Genomic DNA, 19,500 nt, shown 5'->3' with positions numbered 1-19,500 from the left:
GAGCGAAGGCACTAGGTGGCACCAGCCTGGCTACTAAAATGGCCCTTTCTACTTAAAAAAGGGTAAATTGTAGCTGTTAACTTGAAAACTACCACTACATGACATGACATCACAAGGTGGAACAGAGCATTTTGAGGTTGGGAGATGTAGACAGACTAATAAACCAGGTTTACTCAAATATGTGTGAAACAAAACAACTCCAGGGATGTTTTGGATGAGGTAACAACATTATAACAAGGCTTAAAGCTCACAAGAGTCAATTTTGCGTAATATAGGTCCTTTTAAAGATATTTACCCAGGACTTTTTACAAGTATTCCCAATGGATTATAATAAACTGTTTACAAAGAAAAACCCTAAAGTACTGTGCAAATGTGTGCTTATATGGATAATGCCACAAATCTCTGTCCACAATTGTACTGTCTTCCAACGTCACTGTGTTTGACTTGTCTTTTGAGCTTGCTGTCACTGGTCTTGGTGTATTTACATTCTAAAGACCCTGAGGTGTTACAGAGTCAGTGTTTGTCTGTTTGCCAGTGAAAGAGATGTAATTAGATGAACTAAAAGACTTGGAGGTCTAAACTTGAATGACCCATACCTCAAGGCTCTTTTAGCTTTTTACCCTGAGTTATTCATCACTGTTCTTTTCTTTTGCAGTGACAGGGCCATTAAAAGAGAAGCAGATAGCCTTTGTGTGCCGAGAGACTCTTCAGGTGAGGTTTCATTGTCGAGTTTCTAAGCACGTTTCTGTAATTTCTTGACATTATGGTGGTGGTTCTTGGTGGTACTTACCTAGCCAGACATTTAAACATAGGCTGTACTTGAGGAAAATAGTACTGCTTTGTCACAGCAGGCTGCGGTAATGTGCTGATGTTGAAATGCGGTGATTTGTTTCTAAATATATATTCTCTGAGATAGCAGTTCTAAACACAACGTAAGTGTGTACATGCTTTACTTTATTGCACCAGGAATGATTGGATTTAGAGCTTATCCTATTGTGTAAAGACGATGACACAATACATCTAATTGCTTTTTAAGACTCCACCTTCAGCTTTTAAATACTTCAAATCCTGCCTTTGTGGTCAGCCTACTGAAATTCATGAACATGCACTGCAAAAAACAAACTCTAGACAAGTTAAGATGACTTGAATTAAGAAAGTTTTATCATGATTTGAGTAAATATCACTTGACAAGTAAAATTATCTCAAGACTTTTTGTACTTAAAATATATAAATACATCTTGCTACACTTAAAATAAGAAAAACTACAACTTTTTGCACTTAAAATAAGAATGTTGCTTGAATTAAGACAAGCACACTTATTCTATTGGTAGATAATTTTCATTGTCAAGTTGAATCTACTCAAATAAAGTAAAATGTTCTTAATTTAAGTCATTTTAACTTACCTGGATATTGTTTTTTTTTCCAATGTGGTTTTGTTTGCTCTCCTGTCTCAGTGAATTCCATACATTTCACTGGTTATCCATTATTTCAGGGTCTGTAGATGAACAGAATCACAAAACCAGCAATGTATTATACAAGAAATATCAATTATAAGCAGCTATTACATTTGATTATTAACTTTACAGTATTATTTTAGAAGCTGTCAGTCATCAAAAGTTATAAATACTTCCATTATGTTATTTCCAGACTGCTAATAATTATTCATATAGAGCAGCTCCCATTCATAATTTTCAAGTGATTAATATTTCAGGCTGTAGGAAGAATACCAGTTGAACATATTTCAGATCATTTTTTTGTCTTTGTACAGGGCTTGTATCATCTTCATGAAAGTGGCAAAATGCATCGAGACATTAAGGTAAATACTGTACGCTCTGAAAAGCCTATGAAAGTAATGGCCTTTTGTTTTCGTAGCTAATAATGAAATGAAAAACAATTCTGTCTTTTATCCAGGGTGCCAACATCCTTCTGACTGAACGCGGAGATGTCAAACTGGGTGAGAGAGAACAGAGTTTATGTGATACTTTTGAAATTGTTCTGTAGCTTTCACTTCAGCTACAATGCAACACTAGTTTTTCTGTATTTTAATTGTTTATTTTTGTTATCAGCTGACTTTGGAGTAGCTGCGGAGATCAGTGCTTCTGTCGCCAAGAGAAAGTCTTTCATAGGAACGCCATACTGGTAAGATTTATGTAACCATATTGTAGCAAAGAGATAAAATGCTTTGTCACTTTGTCAATTGGACAAAAGTTTTTTTGATTGAATACGTTTCGCAGCTCATCCCAAGCTGCTTTTTCAGTTTTGGTCAGACTCACTGCAAAAAAGCTTGGCCAAAATTTAAGATATAAACATTTAAATCTATAAGATAATGACTTAAAAGTAGTTAAATTATCTGTCCATGCAGCAAGATCATTTTACTTGACAAGTTAAATAAATAAACAAGTTAAATAAATAAAAATAAACTACCTTTAGACTAGAATCAAGCAGTCTCAGAACTAGTATGTAGAAAATAAAGCTCAAAACAAGATGATTAACCTGATATAAGTTTTAAAATCTTGGCCAGATCAGAGACATTTGCAGTGTTGCTAAAGTGCTAAGTACATTAAAACTACTCTTAAACTAACACGCCAACTTGTTTACAGTTTTTCGATCAAAAAAACTTTTGTCTAGCTGACAAATTGAATTTCTTTTTTGGCATCAATTCTACTTGGATGACTGCGGGATTTTTCCAAATAGCAAGTTTAATAGTTTATTTAAATTTTATGTTTTTTGTTTACACAATCTTGAGACATTTCTAATATGTATACATGTATACAAAAAGAATTATGGGATCTTTTCTTTTTAATGTTATACTTAGTCTACTTAGTCTTTCCTGTTGGCGTATCGGCTTGTTGTTACATGCTCATTAAGAATTTTTGTGCTGCTTGGGGGTTTGTTTTCATTATTCCTTATCCAAAGCATTCCCATTCAAGCTATACGGTTCACAGAAATCAAATGGAGTGATGTCACAGTTTTTGGAAACCTCTTTACTTTTGCTTTCCTTGATAATGGTCTCCCAGTTTTTTAGCTGATTTGAAACACACATTACAGCAGCTATCATGACATAATTATCTTGGGATTATGTCAGTGTGAGTTTGGGGGCTAGTGGTCGCTGGCCAATGGGTGTGTTGCCATTTTAAGCTTTGTTAATATAAAACAATGATTCTTTTAGCACTAGTGTGATTTAGTGTAGCACATGTCCGGAAAAGCACTTCAGATGAAAATAAAACATGAAAACGTTATTGCTTTGCATGGAATGTCCCACTGTATGGCTTTATATTACGTAACGTATCTATCTCTGTGAAAACTACTGTATAAGTGATGCCAATAGGCCAAGTTACAGGTCAGCAGAGGTGGGACCAAGTCATTGTTTTGCAAGTCTCAAGTAAGTCTCAAGTCTTTGCCCGCAAGTCCAAGTCCAAGTCCAGTCCCAAGTAAAAGATAGGCAAGTTCAAGTCGAGTCTTGAGCCACTGGCCCATAAGTCTAAGTCAAGTCCAAGTTGTGTGCTTTGAGCTTCAAGTCATTTCAAGTTTTTTAACCTAAGTACCAAATATAGCTTAGTTTTTTTCAATTGATATGACTTTTAAGATAAATTGTACTTAGAAAATCATTGTATATTTATATATGAGTTTTTATAGAGTATATAAGAGTTGTAGAAATGTAAATTTTTCCTTTTTACTTGTTTTGACAAGATCTTAGTGTGAATCATTACGGTCAGAATAGAAAGAATTCAGATTTAAAGTGCTTCTGAAGTCTTCTCAAGTCACAGGCCTCAAGTCCGAGTCAAGTCCCAAGTCACTGACCTTCAAGTCCAAGTCGAGTCCCAAGTCTTATTCCATTTTATCAAGTCAAGTCTGAAGTCCTCAAGCACGTCAGATCTGCAGAGAGGCGACCCCACTCTCAATAATAATGCATAATTTTCCAAGACATTTTGAGCAACAAAAAATAAAAATAGATGAGCATGTAACTTAACTTAATAATTTTAGAGGTTTAGGATTGGTTAGAGTTGTTGCGTTTCAACATTTTAACCTTGTTGCCCGGTTCAGGATGGCTCCAGAAGTGGCAGCAGTGGAGAAGAAGGGCGGGTACAACCACTTATGTGACATCTGGGCCGTGGGCATCACGGCCATTGAGCTGGCAGAGCTGCAGCCTCCCATGTTTGACCTTCACCCAATGAGGTTAGTCCACTCTGCTGCACCCAGATCTTTGAGCAAACTCTATTCAAGCCCCTGACAGTGAACAGTGGACACTTATGTAACTACCAAGAGGAATGCATTCATCTTACTTTATGAATGTAAACTACTGCAACAGTCTCCACAACAATGACTTTTAAAACTATGTTGCAGAGCTCTGATGTTGATGTCTAAGAGCAACTTCCAGCCTCCAAAACTAAAAGACAAAACAAAATGGTGAGTCCTTTATTATTTTAACTGGATCTGTGCCATTTTGACGGTTATACGAGTGCATTGTGTTTACTGTGTAGGTCGTCAGGTTTCCAAAGCTTTGTGAAGATGGCGCTCATAAAAAACCCACGCAAAAGGCCGTCAGCTGAGACTCTGCTCCAGGTAATCACTTGGAAGAGCTGGTTTTATAAATCTATTTGCTGGTTGTGCCACAAATCATCTAACATTCAAGATAGGGGGACAACCAACATGCAGATGATTTGAAAGTGCATTATGTAAGTTATGTGGGGGAGATTAATGAACTGGCTATCGGCCTTAGATCTCCAGCACAGGCCAATATTTAGTTTTGGCCGACCTGCTGTCTAAAAAATTCCCCCTTGACACCTGAATTTATATAGATGTATATAAAAAAGTGTTTAGTGTGTGTTTTTTTCTTTAAGTAGATGGTAAATTAAGATGAGATTATTAATTTGACTTAATAAAATATATAAAATAGAAATTTGGGTATGTTACAAATCTGTGACAACTAGAAACAAGTGCTTGCCAAAGCTTCCTAGGAAGGTACTGTTTATACACTAACCAACTTATCTCAACTTGTATCTTGATCCAAACAGTTTGTCACATATTTGTGACACTTGGCATTAAGGAGATACAGATAATGCCTCATTTCAACACGTAAATGTGCCGATAGCTGCACAAAACATGACTAAACTGTTCCCTTATAGGTTCATTATTTTAACAAGAGTAATTTTTTAGTAATTTAACTTAGATAATTTGAGAAAAAAAATCTGCCTTACATATTGACTAGGGCTTAGTATCATTAAGAAGTTGCCGATACGATACATATCTCGATACACTGCGCTTTCGATTCAGTACAATATATTTCAAATCGATTTGATACGGTTCAATAAAAATGACTAAATCATGTCTGTGATACTAAAGGTCTTTGTTAAACCACTTCTTGTGCAAAGTTAATTATAAACACACCTATTTTTATCATTAAAACAGTGAAAATGTCAAATGTGTCGCATGAACAAGTTTCCTTCCTCTGAACAAGCAACAAAACTGTAGCAATGTAACAATAATTTAGTAAAATATACCAAAAAACCTCTGTATCATCCCATTAAACAATACGATATATCGATATTTCAATATTTTTGCACAGCCCTAATATTGCCAGACTTTACTGGCCATCAGCTTCTCTGGAGTCTAAACAATTGGTGCCAACATGAGCCATGAAACTAACTCTGATGATCTCTATTTGAACCCTGGTTGTCTTTCTGTGGCATCATCTAGAAAGTATATGTAAATATGCAAAAAGTACTTTTTAGTAGGATGCATATTGTCTTGAACATACAAATAATATATTGTTCTTTTTGTCCAGCATCCCTTTGTGACCCAGCTGTTGACAAGGAACCTGATAATTGAGCTTCTGGACTTGGCCAGTAATCCGGAGCTTTTCAACAGCCACTCCCACAGCCTGGACGAGAACGATCTGGAGGTCTGAGCGCAGCGTGACGGACTCCATCTTTATCCTTTCAGTTTAGTCTAATGTGTTTTGTTGGCAGGTCGAGGAAGAGGCTCCAGACAAGATCCAGTCAGCGGGGAAGCACCTGGCCGTGGAGAGGACCTTGTCTGAGGAACAATGTAAGGTCACACCCTGAGCACTGGACACTCGCAGCTAATAGAGATATTGCAGGAAATGTGCTGTCAGACAGAACATGGGGCTGCAGAAAAATACTCAGTTTGGACATATTTTTCATGTGAGCTTCACTGGCACCCACTTTTACAGCTGTTTGGGTTGTTCAGCTGTTGTGCGAGTGCTGAATGCTTAACCAATCTTGTGAAAAGATGTCACAATTATCATGGCTAAAATAACAGCAATTGATATTACAATTAGTATCACAATAATTATTAAAACTGCACATTGTTTTAATAAGTTGGTTATATAGACATCAATAATTTAAGTGTAAAATTACAATTATCTAGGGGAGGAACTCAGTAGTAGTCAGAGGTGGAGACTTGCAATTCATTTCTTGGACTTGAGTCAAACTTGAGTCTCTATTTTTAGGACTTGAGACTCGACTTGATAAAATAGACTAAGACTTGGGACTTGACTTGGACTTGAGCCCTGTGACTTGAGAAGGTTTGCTATTCTGACCGTAATGATTCACACTAAGATCTTGACAAGACATTTAAAAAAGAAAAATTACCATTTCTACAACTCTTACATTAATACTATTAATATATAAATATTCCATGACTTTTAAAGTACACTTTACTTTAATTTGAATTCATATAAATTGCTAAAATCTAACCTATATTTGGTACTTTGGTTTAAAGACTTGAAATGACTTGAAGCTCAAAGCAGACAACTTGGACTTGACTTGGACTTATAAGCCAGTGACTCGAGACTTGACTTGGACTTGCCTGTATTTGAGTAGGGACTTGACTTGGACTTGAGGTTAAAGACTTGAGACTTACCTGAGGCTTGCAAAATAAAACTTGGTCCCACCTCTAGTAGTAGTAGTAGTAGTAGTAGTAGTAGTAGTAGTAGTAGTAGTAGTAGTAGTAGTAGTAGTAGTAGTAGTAGTAGTAGTAGCAGCAGCAGCAGCAGCAGCAGCAGCAGCAGCAGCAGCAGCAGTAGTAGTACTAGTAGTAGTAGTAGTAGTAGTAGTAGTAGTTATTATATGGTATTACTTATATGGTAATATTTATATAGTAATAGTATCTAGCAAAAATGTATTTATTAATTATAGATTTGATAATTTTTAATAATATCATTGTTATTTAATGTCCTTAGACTGAGTGTGTACTTGATGTGCTTGATGATGCAGTGGTGAGAACATTTATAAATTGACTCCAGCTCTACAGACCTGCTGATTTATATTGACAGTTGTAAAACCGGTATTGCCGTTTCTTTATGGTCACAGGAAACGACCGTACTGGTTTAGGTGTCATACGTTTGCGGGGTTTTCATGACTAGACTTCAGCTTCTGGAGGAAGTTGTGGTTGACGTGTGAGAGAATAGTTACATAGCGGCCTAAGGTGTTAACTTTGAATGTTAAAGACTAGACTGTACAAAATGAACAACACATGAATTTGGTGTAAAGGTGGGAGATACAAATACTGAATGAGTGAATGAATGAATTAATATTGTATTTAAGTACTATTACAGTGCATCTTTGGATTTTTAAGAGGACAAATTGTAACTGGATAACAATTGCAGCATAATTGTCTAAGAGTACAAGGTGATATTTTTACTTACTTGGATTTTACAGTTAGCTTTATTTACTTTTTTGAGATACCTGAACTTCAACTACTGTAAATGTGTACCCTTTGGTTTGGTTCTGGTATGGGTCCAGTTAAGTCTGATATAGGTTTGGTTTTGTCCTGATCAAGTCCTGACGTAGTCCTGATCTGTGCTGTAGTGGGGATTTTTTAATTGAGGGTACGTGATTTGTGACAATGTTTTTTTTTACTAAAAATGATACAGAATAATGTTATTAACATTATCCCTGTTCATAATCTCCTACAGAATATAAATTATAGGCTACAACACATGTGCCCAGGACTGAACCAGGACTGAACTAGGACTAAACCAGGACTGAATCAGGACTGAACTAGGACTAAACCAGGACTGAATCAGGACTAAACCAGGACTGAACCAGGACTGAAGTAGGACTAAACCAGGACTGAACCAGGTCTAAACCAGGACTAAACAAGGTCTAAACCAGGACTAACCCAGATCTAAACCAGGACTGGAACAGAACTAAAACAGGACCAAACCAGGACTAAAACAGGACTAAGCAGGACTGAACCAGGACTGAACCAGGACTAAAAAAGGACTAAACCAAGTCTAAACCAAGATTAAACCAGGTCTAAACCAGATCTAAACCAAGTCTAAACCAAGACTAAACCAGGACTAAACCAGGACTAATCGTGGACTTGATAGCAAGAGAGAGAACCCAGAGCCCCTGGAGGACTAAAACAGGACTAAACAGGACTAAAACCGGACTGAACCAGGACTAAAACAGGTCTAAACCAGGACTAATGTTGGTCTTGAAAGAGAGAGAGAACCCATAGCCCACAAAGCGCGATTGGCCAACAGCTGCGCTTAGCCCCGTGGGGTGTGGAGTTCTGCACCTCCGGGCCTGTCCTGACACTCAGTTCAGTTCTGGTTTAGTCCTGGTTCAGTCCTGGTTCAGTCCTGGTTCAGTCCTGGTTCTGTCCTGGTCCCTCATGTCTCAGGTCACTCTTGAACTGTACTGCAGATATCATGAGTCTATGCAGTTTGTTTTCACCATTGTCAGTTCCTCCGGTTTGACATTTAAGTTGTAGCTATGTTACATTTGTTATTTTTTTTTATATCTCACGTCAGGAGAGGTGGGTGGACGGAGTACACCCTGATCCTGATCTAGTCCCAGTCCAGTTTCTACTAGTCCCAGTTTAGTCTCAGCATGTGACTAAGACTTCTAAAGGCACTTTTCAGCACATTTTTATCTATTGCAAAACACATATTACTGGAAGAGTCTAGAAAAATATAGCATTTTTGTAAGTATAGCCCATCTTTAATAATTTTCTTTAGTAGCTGATACACGTTTGCTGACCTCAAATGTGGGTGCTATCCCGGGTCGTACAGTGAAGTGAAGTCACCCGGGCCAGTGCATAGAAGTGGCACTGTCCACTGTCACATACCAGTGGCATGTTTGGTGCCATCCTGTGACGCAGCCCCCGGCCCACATGTGTGCACACCCCCGGCACAAAAGAGGGCGCACTGAGGACCCATTGTGCCCATTCATGCAGTATTATTGAGATGAATACAGAGTTTGACTGTAAATAAAAAGACAATAACTCTACTCATGCATTAAATATGAGAGCACACTTTTACTTCAAAATATGCAGGGGATACAAATTGTCAGCCATGATCAAGATAAAATCAATAAAATGATATCAGGTTATGCAAAGGAAGAGGTGGTGTCTTGGAATGCCACAAGTTTCTGCAAGTCGTCTTTCGTACTTTTAAAAGATGAAGAATGCACCATATAGTTTGATCATCCTGGAACGTTTAATACATAAGATCTTTTTCTCTTTCATAAATGTCATCACTACCTTTGCCACACATTTAGTCTTTAGGACACATTGAGAAAACAAAAAACATGCACTATTAAAACTTAAAACTAAAGTGATTGTGTGTTTTAAATTGTTGTACATCTTAATATTCATAGTCGGAAGTGGGTGGAGTAGCCAAAAATGATACTGAAGTAAGAGTACTGTTACTTTAAAATAATATTCCTCAAGTAGAAGTACAAAGTAGCGGTAAGAGTACTGCAAGTAGGATAAAAAAATATGTCTGAAAGCTATATGGAGAAGTAGCCTACAATTTTATTAAGTTATTCAAGTAATGTAAAAGAAATGCCCTACTTATGTCACCATGGTAATTTCAGATTTAATTGAATGTGAGATGCCACTGGATTGTAAACTCTGCATACTACACATCTTCCCCAATTGCTTTAGTGTTCATTTAAATAGAAAGAAGCTTGTCATTTTTTATTTATTACAGGCCAAACATGTTATCGCTCTTAACTGGAAGGAAATGGAGAGATCCAGAGTAAACCAGTGGATTAAATTAATGTCCAGCAAAATGGCACTGGAGAAGTAGAGCTACATATCTAAAGGAAAACTTGAGGACTTTAAAGACATTTGGTTGCCCTTCTTGCGCATTGTAAAGAATTTTGACATGCAGAAATCATAATTCAAACTGAGTGAATAGTGTGTTTTACACTATAAACCCAAATAAGTTAACAGAACTCCAAAAAATTGGGGCAACCTATTACCTCAATTATTTTAAGTCGATGAACTAAAAAGTCACAATCTTCCAGAACTTAAATGGTTGAACTTGCTACTTGTACCTTTTGATAACAGCTGGATTAAGAGTGCTCATTCAACTCAACTCAAATATTTGCAGTTAGAGTTTTCAAACCACTGAAATAATTTAATTAAAATTCAGGTTTATATGTAATCCATGATTTTTGTATATGTACACACATTATAAGTAGGTAAAGGTAAGGTAGTAAGTCTTTAGTTATATAGTGCTTTTCACAGACGTATGTCACAATGACACTTTACAGAGCGTTGCTCTTTCTCTCCACACATGATGATGGTAAGATACTACTGTAGCTACAGCTGCCCTGGGGCATACTGATGGAAGCGAGACTACCATCGGCCCCTCCGATCACCACCATCACTCACACACACATACACCATTTTCATACTAGGCAATGTGGGTGAAGTGTATTGCCTTAGGACACAACAACAGTTTTGTGACTGGCGCCCCCCTGTGGCACCTGATTTTCCCAGTATCTCCCATCCAAGTACTAACCTAACCTAATTATAGTATATATAGACACACCATTGTATACACACATTATACACACTGTAGGAGGGGGATTTAACTCCAGGTTCCCCCAAGTCACGGGATTTACTAGTCTAATCAATATGATATTATATGTATATAGTTCAGTAATATATGCATACTTACATACATTACACATTATAGTATAGTACACATAGTACATTATACACACATTAGGTTTTTTTTTTAACTACTTAATTCTACTAAATTGTACCTCATCTATGTTTTTAAGTTACCCTCACTTATACCCACAATAGTTCCCTTTAATTTAAAAAAAAAAGTGTCAAAATTACTCAAAAAGAAGAATGTGTTACAGCAACTTGACATAAGTAAGACTAAAACTAAGTAAGTTAGTACGATTATTTCTTAAACTTTGAGTATAAACAACTTAATCTATTTAATTACTTTGAATGTTCGGGTTTGCAGTGTAGGTTGGGGGGAAGGTTTTAATTTATATCCTTTTTTTTGTGTGTGTGTAATGTTTCAATATGTAAAATCTTAATAAAAACATTTGAGAAAAAAAAAATGCCCTACTTAGTTTGCTATTATTATTTTATGCCACAATATCACATTACTGTTCAGAGCTGTTAATTTGGTTAGTAATGACTCCACTTTGTGCCTGTCACAGTTAGGCCACAATATTGATGCTGTGCTAAGTGCTTAATGCAGCTAATGTTGTTTAATGGAGAGTGGCTGCTAAATCTTACCGACTGTTACATCTATAATTGACTTTTGGTTGTTGTGTTTTTACAGTTGACCAGGTGAAATTCCGACCTCCTTTACGGAAAGTGACAGAGCCTTATCCTGATTTGGTGAGTCATTCAATTACATTACACATACACTTCTATTGTTCTATTGTTTCCTGAGACAAAGAGGCCGCTTATGAATTTATTTATATTTTCCAGATTAATAGCACTTCAAATATGCTTTTCATTTAAGATGTTATATGCGTGTGACCCATTTTGATGATTTGTTCAGCAGGGTTCCTATGACGATGACTGGAGTCTGTCTGGAGATGAGGACAACTCACCGTAAGACCCTGATTATCTTATGTAACAGCAATTGGGTTCATTTATCTTGATAATGTAATTCCATTTGATGTACTACAAATTGTATTTTGAATGTAAGATTTAATTAATAACATTTTCACTTATGTATTAGCTATAACATTTAAAAGCAAAAAAAAAAAAAAAAAAAACACTCTACATTACTAATTCGAGCAGATTACAGACAGTACAAGCTGGAGGAGTAGTGAGAAAGTTGTAGTTTGGAGAGCTGATTCCTTCCCGTCCCATTGTTAGCAGTGAGGCCGGCCCGTAGTCACATAAACAGAGGTCTTCCTGTTGCAGGAGCCTGCTGGAATGTGTGGAGCAAGCTCTGCAGCTGAGGTAGGACACGGCCGCCACCCCAGTCGCTAACCCCGGTGTGCCCCCTCCCCGGACCCCCTCCTGTGTACCCCCCATACCCCATGTTCCTCCTGACATCACCTGCTTCTCGTGGTGATGAGCTGATCCGTGGGTCTGCTGGGTCCTGTGTTCGCTGGGTGTGGGGATAATATAGTAGATCATATCATTGGCTTCAGTTTCAGCTTCCAGTGCTTTTTTTGTTTGCTTTTTATCGTCTTGTCATCTCTTGGATTTTTGTTGCTGCAATTATACCGCCGACATTTAACTTTTTGACCTAACTGGCTTTGATTGCTCGAAAAGAATTTGTTGGTAATTGTACTTGTCTTGCTTTTCAGGAGTTTAACAATTAGGAGAGTGCCCTCTACTGACGTAAGTTATTAGTGAACAAAAATAATTCATTCAATAATTCTTCTCTCTTATATTAAAGTTTTCTCTCACTTTTTGAAATGCTAATGAATATTTAGATTTTTTTTTATTTTGGAGTGCTTGCATGGATTCTCATAAAACTATATTTTATTATCCTGTACATGACATGACATAAAGGTGCACTATGTAACTTTTTGGTTGGGGGGTCCCTCACCTGCTTGTTTCTACGTCATTGCTCTGCCTGGAATGTTCCACAGTATGACATTAAACAGCTCTGCCTTACATTTATTGAATTATAGAAAATCTTTTTTTTAAAAAACAAGCATTCTGACTGCGAGCGGGATTGTCTCTTCATAGATCTGACCTGTAACTTTGTCTGGTTTGGTCTTCATGAAGACAGAATTATTTAATGCAACATGTTAAAACATTCCAGACAAAGGACTAACATCTACATGGAAAAAAGCAATTGATGCACCTTTAATATAACTAATAACAAATCTAACTTAATATGAAATACGCAAAAATCTGAATTGTAAAGTGTTCTGTTGAAACGTCATTAAAACTCATTTCTGTTTTTCTCTTTTAGACTGGCAGGAAGAGTGGCATGTTCAGCCCCACCACAGCCTCCCTGCCGGCCTTCAGCTCTCTGTCCGCTCACACAGAAGACCAGGACCTGACCCTCAGACCCACCTGCACCCTGGGCCCCGACACTGCTTTAGACAACGACTGCCGCTCTTCACCAGGTAACAACCCTATTAACTTGGACACATGCTGATTTGCATTTTAACCATGTATATCTTAAATTTGTTACTCCAAAGGCTGCAGGATTGCGAGTATTGTGACTGTGATCAGATTTGTATGTATAAAAATAGGATTTAGTCTGAGCGCACTTTGTAAAGAACTCAAGAGATAGAAGAGAAGACTGAAATATGAACTCCCATGCAAGAATCCCATGCATTTAGAGATGTTTGTAGAGATAAAAACTACAGGTGCAACAAGATTTTTCTTTTTCTACTGTCTAAATAATTGCAGCAATTGTGATTTGATAATTGCGCCAACTAAAATGGCATTTTCTATTCGATTGCTATACTCCATATGCCATTTATTTTCCAGGTTTGTCGCGGTGCTCTGCCACACAGGACATCAGGCAGCGGTGCAGTGACCCATGTCTGCCTGGAGGTGATGCTCTACCCAAGGAAAAGAAGCCAAGTGCAGTTTCGCCTCCAAAAAGAGACACCTCTCTTTCACCAGAGTGGAGCACATTAAGGAAAAAGCCTGAGGACTCTGTAAGCTCACCTCAAATAATATCAAGCGTGTGCTCTTTGCTAACCACAGTAACTTTCTAATGTCATTTGTTTTATAAATTGAAAGTGTGATTTGCTGTGGCTTATGTGTGGTTTGTATCGTCCCCATATTTTGTTAGAGAGCTGATTGTCATGGACTTCCTCCTACCCCTCAAGTCCATGTAAGTGTGGCATCTAACAGCATGCTAACCTTATTTTGTTTAATTATTAACCACAATCAATTTATTTAATGTGGAAGTGAACTAAACTTTTCAAGATGAATGTGTATAATATAAAATAAAATCCTATGTAGCTGACTTCTTCTACTGTGTGTTTAGATGGGAGCGTGCTTCTCTAAAGTTTTTAATGGGTGTCCACTTAAAATAAATTGTGCCGTCACCTGGATTTTCCCTAAAACAAGAGGTAAACTCACTCTACCGTGAATCAAAAACAAATTTGCAGCCAGTAAGAATAAATCAAAATACACTGTTTGGTTAAACATGTTATTGGTGCATTGGATAAAGATGAATTATGTAATTACACTGTTTTATTTGATTCAGAGTGCTTTCTGTATTTTATGTAGATCAGTATCTTATACTCGGAGCAGAGGAGGGGATATACACACTGAATCTAAATGAACTTCATGAAGATACACTAGAAAAGGTCTGGACACAATGAGGACAAAACTGGATTATTTGAGGAGAAATTGTCTAAACTGTTTTAATTTGATTATACTGTGATACACAATTCTCATTACCTTTTTCAGCTGCTGCCACAGAGATGCTCATGGCTCTATGTTATGAACAACGTGCTCATGACTGTTTCTGGTAATGACTGCTATTCTCAGCTGTTAAACGCAGTGGAAATAGATTTTCAGTGATTTGTTGCTGTCTCCTGCAGGGAAGTCCTCACAGCTCTGCTCCCACAGTTTGACAGCTCTGTTTGAACACAAAGGCAGAGAGACTGTGCACAAGAGGCCCAGCACCCTGTCACTCAGCACCAACCGCTTCACCGAGAGGATCAGCCACAGGTAAAGGGAAAGTGGATGTATGTAGTTATTCTTGTATTTATATGTGCGGCTGTTCATATTTTAAACTTTCTTCACTGATAAAAATGAACTTCTGCAAGGATTCATGGTGTGCAGGATTCCTTTCTCTTTTGAAACTTTATTTTCTTGAAACCGAAATTTTACATTCTGTCTATCCACAGAAAGTTTGCTGTATCAGTGAAGATTCCTGACACTAAAGGCTGCAGGAGGTGTAGTGTAGGTAAGACATGCCAAGCACAATCTTAGAGCTGAATTTATCTTTTCAAATTCTGATAATTACAGGACTTGTTTCCCACAGCCAGAAACCCCTATACAGACAGCACTTTTCTATGTGCGGCCGTGCCCTCTGGTCTCGTCCTGCTCCTGTGGTATGAGCCTCTGCAGAAGTTCATGCATCTTAAGGTCCGTGGATGACATTTTATTGAAGATATGGACCCTTTTAAAATTTGTAAACAAATACAATGTAAAATCCAGAATGGAAGCAACTAGAGGCGAAAATGACAGTGGAATATGATGTTATTTTAATTGAGAAACTGGAGTTAAATATATTACAAAATATTATAAATCAAGGGAGATTTGGCAAATAAATATTTTAATGATACGACTGCCCTCTTAAAAGGCATTTGCAGTCGTATTTTACATCATTTGTGTATTTAGTTGGACATTATGATGGGCTTTTTACATTTGTGAAGAACAAAAAACCATGAGCTAGGTCATTCCCCCCATTCACCCCAAAAAAATGCAGTTTGAACCTTCACATTGTCAGATTGCAAAGAAAATTGGTGTATGGTAAGTCAAGAAAGCCAAAATCTCAAATTTTAACATGATCAGAGCAATGGTTGCTGAGACATCGCAATTTAATTTTTTCACTTTTTTGCGTGGTCGCCAAATTTCAAATTGCATTTAATCAGCAACAGCAAGGTATCTCTGGAAAGGGGAAATCGCAAGGAATCCAAATCACGCCCGACCTCAACAACAGCAATAGAAAAAATTTAGCCTTATATGTTTACTACAACATATAAAAAATCTGGAGGGGTTTTCTTTTTTATTTTCACACAAATTTACTTAGAAGTTGACTTACCCCCATTCAGATTCAGACTCAGATTCAGGTTTCAGATGTATGTATTTATGTATTTATATACCAGAGATTCCCCTTTCCAGAGATACGTTGGTTTGGTTTTTGATATCAGACCAGTAGTTGCTGAGTAAATGAAATTTGAAATACAGCAACCACGCAAAAACATAAAAAAATGAAATTGCAATATCTAAAATTTGAAATTTTGACTTTTCTGACTATGATTTACCTATAAAACAAGTTCATCAAAATTAGAAATCAAAATTAAAATCAAAAAGTAGGCTTTAACTCATTGGGTGAACTGAGGTGGACTGACCCAGCTGTAGGTTTTTCTGGACAAATACTGTAGAAATGTTAGTGACTAAACCCTAGAACATGCAATATTACAACACAGTTCTGCATTTTAATATTCATTTTAGCTGTGTCCTATCAGTATTAAATGTAATTGACCTGTAGAATGTTGTCATCTGAAACCCAGCAGTAATGTCTTAAAATCATTTGCATGTTAGTTAATCATTGAAAACGTATGGTCGACTCTACTTCACTTACTCTACTCAGAATTTTGAACATTTTGATGATATAGCATTTAAAGGTTGTACATTATTTTGCAGATTTCTTTCACTGAACATTATAAATCTGTGTCTTTTTAGTATATAGCTGTAAAGCTGCCAGACAGTCTGCCTATATTTGAGCTGCTGGTAGTGGTGACAGATGAGTTTCCTCAGCTCTGCATTGGAGTGCGAGACTGCAGTAATGGGAAAAGTGGTCAGGAACTCATGTTTGACATCATAGAACTCAATGGTGCTCCTATCTCTGTACCAGGTACCTCTCCCCTCTTTTCCCTTTGGTCATTTAAAACTCCAACTACTGTGTCAAAAGCATCTTCTTCACTTTGTAGACAGTGGTGCGCTGAAAGCTGGGCAGGTGACCCAGCTTGACAGAGACACAGTTCTCATTGCATTAGAAAGTAAGTGGCCGCATTTCCATCTCTTGACAAATGTTCAAGGATGCAGTAGCTTGAGTATTTTACCAGACTAAAAGCTGTGATGTTCCTTTTACAGAAATTGTTAAAATTGTTAACTTGAAAGGACAACCATCCAAAGAGCTATCTGCGGAAATACTATTTGACTTCTCCATTGAAACTCTAGGTAGGTTTTGTATAATAAAAGCATTAGATTTGATGCTATACTATATAAATTTTTGCTATATACTTTTTTTAGTTTGCTTACAGGACAGTGTTTTGGCTTTCTGGAAACATGGTCTCAAAGGGAAGAGCTTTCAATCTGGTGAAGTGAGTGAAATTTTAATATTTAATTATTCAGTGTTATTTTTTGTTTATTTATCTGCATTTATGAAAATGCTATCTTTATGTTAAGGTGACACAAGAGATTACGGATGAGAGCCGATCTTTCAGAGTCCTGGGAACAAACAGGTGTGGGACATTTGGTCAAATGTTTTTGTACTGTTTTCAAAACACCAAATTTTCCACTAGAACATACCATCTAGATCAGACCTGGGTATTGTACAGCTCCTGGGCCTCATGGAACCCTTTGGTTGATACTGACCGGCCCGTTTAAGCTCATTTGGAATTACAAAATGAACATATTTTATAATTTTGCCTCATGCATGGGCTAATGCTGCATTGCTTTTTTTAAGAGGTGTATTTTAAATAAAATTTTCTGTAAAGCAACATCACTTTTTCATTGCTTAGTCATAACATATAGACCACCTTGTCAAAACAATGCTATTTACTGCTTTTTATAAAGAAATACAATTAATATTAATTGAGTTAAGTATTTTGGCCCGGCCCTTCACAATATTTTCTGTATCTCATATGGCCCCTTGGAAAAAATAATTGCCCACCCCTGATCTAAATGTTGTGACAAATAAAGCCATGGCAAATGTTTCATCTTTTCTATACTTGCTGTTTCATAGGGACATTATTCTCCAGAGCACGCCTACTGATGACCCCTCAGCACTGAGCAACCTCTACATACTAACCGGGCATGAAAGTAGCTACTAACTGTTGGGGATGACCAAGAATTTCATGTTTATTATTGCACTTCATGTTGTAAAGCTGTGGCAGACACCAGCAAATACCAACACATGCCATTCTGGACTCTCATGAGATGAAAGCCAACGCTGAAGCTGCTTATCAACCACTGAAGACTGTAACTATTTCAGAGCTTGACTGGACATTTGGAACTAGAAATATAATGTGTGAATTCCCTCTGGAGCTATAGTATTCATGGTATGCAAAAGAACTGATAACTTTCTAAAGGGAAGAGTTTTCTTTCTTCAGCACTAATGTCTGTACATGTATAAAACACACCTGTGTTTTCAGATGCTTTATAAAGGCTGTTAGGTTTGTTAAAAAACCTCAAAACTACATGGACTGTAATTTTTTTCCAATGGGACATAATATTTCTTAACAGGTATATCTATATCCAGACACTGAGCGACAGCAATATATGAGATGAATAAACCCACTGTTACAAGTAAATTAAATGAATGTATGTTATAGCCTATGTAAAATGGCTTTTTATTGTTAGAGGCAACATTCCTCCTGAGTGTTACTTGAGTGTCTCTGTGCATATTGTTTGTTTAAAGGAAGAGAATTACTTACTATGCTACAGTATATTCTGAATTGTTCAGTGGAAATCATCAATAGATTATCTGTAGGATTTTTAATTACCACTTAGTGGAGGCTTGAATCACACTGCCACAAAATTGTAAAGCAGATCTTTTAGCCTAATACTAACCTATCATCACTACAGGTCATACTTGTATTTATTTATTATTAAATAAAAGTAGCCGCTATTACAGTGATCCACACCATAAATTATTTTCCACACAATAAATGATTTACATTTATAAAATAATACATTTTCAACCAAAAACAAAAGATTGTTGGGGAAAAAAACGCAGTCATCCAGTCAATGTTTTTCAAATAGTTTCGACCACCATGTATAAATAAACTTTCTATAGACTAAGTCGAATTTTATCCAAAAATAACAGTCCCCTTGTTAAAAACTGGTCCAAGTGAATCAACTGGGGAACATTAAATGACACCTATTTGAGTTACCGGGAACTGGAACAATCTGTTTCAGCATTCAACTGCCTTTCAGTTTTGCACTTCATGGTCTTGGGCACTCTTGGCACATCACAAGGAAGATTAATGGGGAGTTGTCTTTGGTTTACCTGTTATTTATTTCTTCCTATACTAGAGATTGTTATGGTGTTTACTGTTAAATCACCAGTCCAGAAACTGTTTGCTTACTTACTGCAGCACACAATGCATGAACCCATGAGAAACTTTTTAGCTGTTGTATGATTCAATAATGCACAGTCGTGTCAGTTGGTGTAAATAGCGCTCTCTCCTCATTTTCTATAAAATGGTCGTGTGTGTCACTTTTTTCTTCAGGCACTGACCAAAACCATATCAATCAATAGATGCCTCGGATAATCCAGAAGAGAAGACCCTTGATACCCTTTGCCTCAATGTA

The 19,500-nt window shown here is 36.9% G+C and overlaps 1 protein-coding gene across 1 annotated transcript; it reads left to right on the top strand.

Moving 5' to 3' along the window:
* The first annotated feature begins 639 nt into the window (after window positions 1–639).
* Window positions 640–18,383, top strand: map4k2 (mitogen-activated protein kinase kinase kinase kinase 2). Its single transcript, XM_055156130.1, has 28 exons — window positions 640–711; window positions 1,769–1,816; window positions 1,912–1,954; window positions 2,067–2,139; window positions 4,045–4,176; window positions 4,345–4,407; window positions 4,482–4,563; window positions 5,786–5,902; window positions 5,970–6,048; window positions 11,570–11,628; window positions 11,798–11,847; window positions 12,166–12,204; window positions 12,558–12,591; window positions 13,175–13,331; window positions 13,702–13,874; window positions 14,012–14,053; window positions 14,210–14,294; window positions 14,455–14,534; window positions 14,638–14,698; window positions 14,772–14,901; window positions 15,081–15,139; window positions 15,218–15,321; window positions 16,645–16,816; window positions 16,893–16,961; window positions 17,056–17,142; window positions 17,215–17,285; window positions 17,371–17,426; window positions 17,930–18,383. Exons 2-28 carry the CDS (start codon window positions 1,799–1,801, stop codon window positions 18,015–18,017), a joined length of 2,223 nt encoding a protein of 740 aa, XP_055012105.1. The 5' UTR covers window positions 640–711; window positions 1,769–1,798; the 3' UTR covers window positions 18,018–18,383.
* The last annotated feature ends 1,117 nt before the right edge of the window (window positions 18,384–19,500 follow it).

This window comes from Boleophthalmus pectinirostris, unplaced genomic scaffold, assembly GCF_026225935.1.
Source record: "Boleophthalmus pectinirostris isolate CB_2022bp ecotype Guang Dong unplaced genomic scaffold, ASM2622593v1 HiC_scaffold_20, whole genome shotgun sequence".
NCBI classification, from domain to species: domain Eukaryota; kingdom Metazoa; phylum Chordata; class Actinopteri; order Gobiiformes; family Gobiidae; genus Boleophthalmus; species Boleophthalmus pectinirostris.
The sequence above is the reverse complement of the archived record's forward strand: the minus strand, read 5'-3'. Positions and strand labels throughout refer to the sequence as shown.